This window comes from Palaemon carinicauda, chromosome 33 (assembly GCF_036898095.1).
Source record: "Palaemon carinicauda isolate YSFRI2023 chromosome 33, ASM3689809v2, whole genome shotgun sequence".
Taxonomy (NCBI): domain Eukaryota; kingdom Metazoa; phylum Arthropoda; class Malacostraca; order Decapoda; family Palaemonidae; genus Palaemon; species Palaemon carinicauda.
The window spans coordinates 70,378,170-70,384,806 of NC_090757.1; the positions used below are offsets into that span (position 1 = coordinate 70,378,170).

The following is a 6,637-nucleotide window of genomic DNA, read 5'->3' on the forward strand; positions in this document are numbered from 1 at the left end:
ATATACTCCTAGCCTTAGAAGTTTTCTGACATTTCTTTTTAGCTCCCATACTTATATCGTTAGAATTTCTTTGATCTTGCTTTTCAACTCCCATATTTCTAGCATTTAAAGTTCTTTTACCTTGCTTTTTAGCTCCCATACATTTAGCATTAGAATTTTTTTGACCCCTCTTTTAAGCTCACATACGTCTAGCATTAAAAGTTCTTTGACCTGTTTTTTTATTTCTCATACTTATAGTGTAAGAAGTTCTTTTACCTCACTTTTTAGCTCCCATACTTGTAGCATTAGAAGTTCCTTGACCTCTCCTTTTATCTCTTATACTTCTACCATTAGAAGTTCTTTGACTTCGCTTTTTAGCTCTCATACTTCCTGTATTAGAAGATTTATTATATCTCTTTTTAGCTCCTATACTTCTAGCATTAGAAGATCTTCGACCTCTCTTCTTAGCTCTCATATTTCTAGCATAAGAAGTTCTTTGACCACTCTTTTTAGCTCTGATACTTCTAGCATTAGAAGTTCATTGACCTCTTTTATTAGCACTCATACTTCTAGCATTAGAGGTTCTTTAACATCTCTTATCAGCTCCCATCCTTTTAGCATTAGAAGTTCTTTGACCTAGCTTTTTAGCTCTCACACTTCTAGCAGTAGAAGTTCTTTGACCTCGCTTTTTAGCTCTCATACTTATAGCATTAGAAGTTCTTTGATCTCACTTTTTACCTTTCATACTTCTAGCATTAGAAGTTCTATGACATCTCTTTTTAGCTCTCATACTTCTAGCCTTACAAGTTCTTTGACCTCGCTTTTTACCTTTCATACTTTTAGCATTAGAAGTTCTTTGACCTCGCTTTTTAGCTCTCATACTACTAGCATTAGAAGTTCTCTGACATCTTTTTTTATCTCCCATACCTCAAGGATTAGGAGGTCTTTAACCTTTCTTTTAGCTCCCTTGTTTCTAGCATTAGAAGTTCTATGACATCGCTTTCTAGCTCCCATACTTCTAGCATTAGAAGTTTTTACTCCTTGATTTTTAGCTCCCATACTTATAGCGTTAGAAGTTATTTGACCTCCATATTTAACTCCCATAATTATAGCGTTAGAAGTTCTTTTACCTTGCTTTTTAGCTCCCATACTTCTAGCATTAGAAGTTCTTCGACCTAGCTTTATACCTCTCATACTTATAGCATTAGATATTCTGTGACATCTATTTTTAGCTCCCATACTTCTAGCATTAGAAGTTCCTTTACCTCTCATTTTAGCTCCGAATCTTTTAGCATTAGAAGTTCTTTGACGCCTCTTTTTATATCCCTTAATTCTAGCGTTAGAAGTTCTTGGACCTCACTTTTTAGCTCCCATACTTCTAGCGTTAGAAGTTCTTTGACTTCGATTTTCACTTCTCATACTTCTAGCATTGGGAGTTCTTTGACCTTGCTTTTCAGCTCCAATACTTTTAGCATTAGAAGTTCTTTGACTTCTCATTCTAGCTCCCATATTACTAGTATTAGGAGTTCTTTGACATCTCGGTTTAGTTCCCATAATTATAACGTTAGAAGTTCTTTTACCTCGCTTTTTAGCTCCAATATATATAGCATTACATGTTCTTTGACCTCTCTTTTTATCTCTCATACTTCTAGCATTAGAAGTTCTTTGACCTCGCTTTTTAGTTCTCATATTTCTATCATTTGAAGTATTTTGAACTCAACTCTCTTTTTATTTCCAATACTTCTAGCATTAGACGTTCTATGACATCTCTTTTTAACTCCCACACTTCTAGCATTAGAATTTCTATGACATGTCTTTTTAACTCCCATATTTCTATTATTAGAAGTTTATGACATCTCTTTTACTCGCATACTTCTAGCATTAGTAGTTCCATGACATCTCTTTTTAACTCCCATACTTCTAGCATTAGAATTTCTATGACATGTCATTTAACTCCCACATTTCTATCATTAGAAGTTCTATGATATCCCTCTTCAACTCGAATACCTCTAGCATCAGAAGTTCTATGACATGTCTTTTTAACTCCCATGCTTCTAGCATTAGAAGTTCTATGACATTTTTTTTAACTCCCATACTTCTAGTATTAGGAGTTCCTTTACCTCTCATTTTTGCTCGCAATCTTTTAGCATTAGAAGTTCTTTGACGCCTATTTTTAGCTCCCATACTTCTAGCGTTAGAGGTTCGTTGACCTCGCTTTTTACCTCCCATACTTCTAGCATTAGGAGTTTTTTGACCTCTCTTATTAGTTCCCATAATTCTAGTATTAGAAGTTCTTTGACCTCTCTTTTTAGCTCCCATTCTTATGACGTTAGAAGTTCGTTTACCTCGGTTTTTAGCTCCAATACATATAGCATTAAAAGTTCTTTGACCTCTCTTTTTAGCTCTCATACTTCATGCATTAGAAGTTTTATGACATCTCTTTTTAGCTCCCATACTTTTAGCATTAGAAGTTTTTTGACCTCTCTTTTTAGCTCCCATCTTTCTAGCATTACAAGTTCTTTGACATGGCTTTTTACCTCTCATATATCTAGCATTAGAAGTTCTTTGACCTCGCTTTTTAGCTCTCATACTTCCAGCATTAGAAGTTTTTTGACATGTCTTTTTATCTCCTATGCTTCTAGGATTAAAAGTTCTTGGTCCTCTTTTTTTTAGCTCTTATACTTTTATCGTTAGAATTTCTTTTACCTCGGTTTTTACCTCCCATACTTCTAGCATTAGAAGTTTTTTTACCTTGCTTTCTAGCTCCCTTACTTGTAGCATTAGAAGTTCTTTGACCTTTCATTTTAGCTCCCATACTTTTAGCAGTATGAGTTCTTTGACCTATCTTTTTAGCTACCATACTTCTAATGTTAAAAGTTTTTTGACCTCACATTTTAGCTCCCATACTTTTAGCATTAGAAGTTCTTTGACCTTTCTTTTTAGCTTCACTACTTCTAGCATAAGATGTTCTTTGACCTCGCTTTTTAGCTCCCATACTCCTGGTATTAAAAGTACTTTGACATCTCTTTTTAGCTCCCATGCTTCTAGCATTAGAAGTTCTTTGACCTCGCATTTTAGCTGTCATAACTATTGCATTAGAATGTGTATGACATATCTTTTTAGATCCCATACTTCTAGCATTTGAAGTTCTATGACCTCTCTTTTTAGCTCCCATACTTCTAGCATTAGAGGTTATTTTACCTCATTTTAGCTCCCATACTTCTAACGTTAGAAGTTCTTTGACATTACTTTTTAGTACTCATACATCTAGCATTCGAAGTTCTTTGACCTCTCTTTTTTGTTCCCATTTTTATAATGTTAGGAGTTCTTAAACCTCTTTTCAGCTCCCACACTTCTAGCATTAAAAGTTTTTTTTATTTCGCTTTTTAGCTCCAATACTTCTATCATTAGAAGTTCTTTGCCTTCTCTTTTTAGCTCTCATACTTCTGGTATTAGAATTAGAAGTTCTTTGACATTTTTTTTAGCTCATATACTTCTAGTATTAGAAGTTCTTTGACCCATATTTTTAGCTCCCATATTTCTACCATTAGAAGTTCTTTGTTCTGCTTTTCAGCTCCAATACTTCTAGCATTAGAAGTTCTTTTTATCTTTATTTTTGCTCTCATACTTAAAGCGTTAGAAGTTCTTTGACCGCGTATTTAGCTCCCATACTTCTAGCATTAGAAGTTCTTTGACCTCGCTTTATAGTTCTCATACTTCTAGCATTAGAAGTTTTATGACATCTCTTTTTAGCTCCCATACTTCTAGCAATAGGAGTTTTATAACATCTCTTATTAACTCCCATACTTCCAGCAATAGAAGTTCTTTGACCTCTCATTTTAGCTCCCGCACTACTAGCATTAGAAGTTCTTTGTCTTCTCATTTTAGCTTCCATATTTCTAGCATTAGAAGATCTTTGACCTCGCTTTTTAACTTCCATACTTCTAGCATTAATAATTCTTTGACCTTGCTGTTTGACATCTCTTTTTAGCTCCCATACTTCTAGCAATAGGAGTTTTATAACATCTCTTATTAACCCCCATACTTCCAGCAATAGAAGTTCTTTGACCTCTCATTTTAGCTCCCGCACTACTAGCATTAGAAGTTCTTTGTCTTCTCATTTTAGCTTCCATATTTCTAGCATTAGAAGATCTTTGACCTCGCTTTTTAACTTCCATACTTCTAGCATTAATAATTCTTTGACCTTGCTGTTTAGTTCCCATACTTCAAGCATTAGCATTTTTTTTACCTTTCTTTTTAAGTACCATATTTATATTGTTAGAAGTTCTTAAACCTCTCTTTTTAGCTCCCATACTTCTAGCATTAAGAATTATTTGACCTTGCTATTTAGCTCCAATATTTTTAGCATTAGAAGTTCTTTGACCTCTCTTTATAACTCTCATAATTATAGCATTAGAAGTTCTTTGACATCTTTTTTAGCTCCCATACTTCTAGCATTAATAGTTCTTTGACCACTCTTTCTAGCTCCCATACTTTTAGCATTAGAAGTTCTATGATCCGCTTTTCAACTCCCTTACTCGTAGCATTAGAAGTTCTTTTGACCTCTCTTTTTAGCTTCCTTACTTATAGCGTTAGAAGTTCTTTGACATCGTATTTAGCCTCCATATTTCTATCCATTAGACCACTCTTTCTAGCTCTATACTTCTATCATTAGAAGTTCCTTTACCTTGCTTTTTAGCACACATACTTTTAGCATTAAAAGTTTATTGACCTCACTTCTTAGCTTCCATACTTGTAGTAACAGAAGTTTTTTGACCTCGCTTACTAGCTCTCATACTCCTAGCATTAGAAAGAAGTTCCTTGACCTCTCTTTTCAGCTTTCATAATTCTAACATTATAAGTTCTTTGACCTCTATTTTTAGCTCTATACTTATAACATTAGAAGTTTTTTTTACCTCTCTTTTTAACTTTACTTCTAACATTAAAAGTTCTTTGACCCCTTTTTATATCCAATACATATAGCGTTAGACGTTTTTTTTTACCTCGCTTTTTAGCTCTCATACTTATAGCATTAAAAGTTTTTTGACCTCTCTATTTAGCTCTCATACTTTTAGCATTAGAATTTTTTTTTCCTCGCTTTTTAGCTCTCATACTTCTAGCATTAAAAGTTATATAACATCTGTTTTTAGCTCCCAATCTCTTAGCATTGGAAGTTCTTTGACCTTCGTTTTTAGCTCCTATACTTTTATCATTAGAAGTTCTCTGACCTTTCTTTTTAGCTTCCATACTTATAGCGTTAGAAGTTTTTTGACCACGCTTTTTACCTTCCGTACTTCAAGCATTAGAAGGACTTTGACCTTGCTTTTTAGCTCCCATACTTCTAGCATTAGAAATTCTTTGACCTCTCTTTTTAGCTCCCATACTTCTAGCATTAGGAGTTCTTTGACCTCTCTTTTTAGCTCCACTACTTCTAAAGTTAGAGGTTTTTTTATCTCGGTTTTTAGCTCCCATACATGTAGCATTAGAAGTTCTTTGACCTTTCTTTTCTGCTCCCCTACTTCTAGCATCAGAAGTTCTTTGACCTCGCTTTTTAGCTCCCATACTTCTAGTATTAGGAGTTCTTTGACATCTCTTTTTAGCTCCCTTACTTTTAGCATTAGGAGTTCTTTGACCTCGCTTTTTAGCTCCCATACTTCTAGCACTAGAAGTTCTATGACATCTCTTTTCAGCTCCGATACTTTTAATATTAGAAGTTCTTTGACCTTGCTTTTTAGCTCAAATACTTCTAGCATCAGAAGTTCTTTGACCTCTTTTTTTTGCTCCCATACTTCTAGTATTAGAAGCTCTTTGACCTCGCTTTTTCGCTCCCATACTTCTAGCATTAAAAGTTCTTTGCTCGCGCTTCATAGCTCCCATATTTCTCGCAGTAGAAGTTATTTGACCTCTCTTTTTAGCTCTATACTTCCAACATTAGAAGTCCTTTGACCTCGCTTTTTAGCCCTCACACATCTAGCATTAAAAGTTTTTCGACATCGCTTTTTAGCTCTACTTCTAGCATTAGAAGTTCTTGGACCTCTCTTTTTAGCACACATACTTCTAGCATTAGAAGTTCTTTGACTTCTCTTTTTACCTCTCATACTTCTAACATTAGAAGTTTTTTTTACCCTCTTTTTAGCTCTCATACTTCTTAGATTAGAAGTTCTTTGACCTCTCTTTCCAGCTCTATACTTCTAACATCAGAAGTTCTTCGCCCTCAGTTTTTAGCTCCAATACTTATAGCGTTAAAAGTTCTTTGACCTCGCTTTTCAGCTCCCATACTTCTAGCGTTAGAAGGTCTTTGACCTCTCTTTTTAGTTGTATACTTCTAACATTAGAAGTTCTTTTACCTCGCTTTTTAGCTCACATAATTCTAGTATTAGATGTTTTTTACCTTGCTTTTAGCTCTCATACTTATAGCATTAGAATTTTTTTTGTCCTCTCTTTTTAGCTCTCATACATCTAGCATTAGAAGTTTTTTTTACCTCTCATTTTAGCCCTAACACCTCTACAATTAGAATTTTTTTGACCTCGCTTTTTTTTTTACTTCTAGCATTAGAAGTTCTTGGACTCCTCCTTTTAGTTCACATACTTCTAGCATTAGAGGTTCTTTGACCTCTCTTTTTACCTCTCATACTTCTAACATTAGAAGTTTTTTTAC

At 34.3% G+C, this 6,637-nt stretch overlaps 2 protein-coding genes across 2 annotated transcripts; both read right to left on the bottom strand.

The window, feature by feature from the left end:
* Positions 1–256: 256 nt before the first annotated feature.
* LOC137626238 (zinc finger Ran-binding domain-containing protein 2-like) lies at positions 257–3,052 on the bottom strand. The gene is made up of 2 exons (XM_068357311.1): positions 2,871–3,052; positions 257–503 (listed from the first exon to the last, which is right to left on the bottom strand). Exons 1-2 carry the CDS (start codon positions 3,050–3,052, stop codon positions 257–259), a joined length of 429 nt encoding a protein of 142 aa, XP_068213412.1.
* Positions 3,053–3,607: 555 nt separating this feature from the next.
* On the bottom strand, positions 3,608–5,631 carry LOC137626239 (ribosome-binding protein 1-like). Its single transcript, XM_068357312.1, has 2 exons — positions 5,319–5,631; positions 3,608–3,981 (listed from the first exon to the last, which is right to left on the bottom strand). Exons 1-2 carry the CDS (start codon positions 5,629–5,631, stop codon positions 3,608–3,610), a joined length of 687 nt encoding a protein of 228 aa, XP_068213413.1.
* Between the last annotated feature and the right edge of the window lie 1,006 nt (positions 5,632–6,637).

Bases quoted from the DNA above. Each gene is read 5' to 3' on its own strand.
- LOC137626238 (XM_068357311.1), bottom strand. From the start codon at position 3,052: ATGCGAGGTCAAAGAACTTCTAATGCTAGAAGCATGGGAGCTAAAAAG. The intron at 504-2,870 runs GTGAGGTCAAAA...TTCTAATGCTAG, and splicing joins AAAAGTATGGGAGCTAAAAT to AAGTATCAGAGCTAAAAAGA.
- LOC137626239 (XM_068357312.1), bottom strand. From the start codon at position 5,631: ATGGGAGCTAAAAAGCGAGGTCAAAGAACTCCTAATGCTAAAAGTAAG. The intron at 3,982-5,318 runs GTATGGGAGCTA...TCCTATTGCTAG, and splicing joins AAGAATTTCTAATGCTAGAA to AAGTATGGGAGCTAAAAAGA.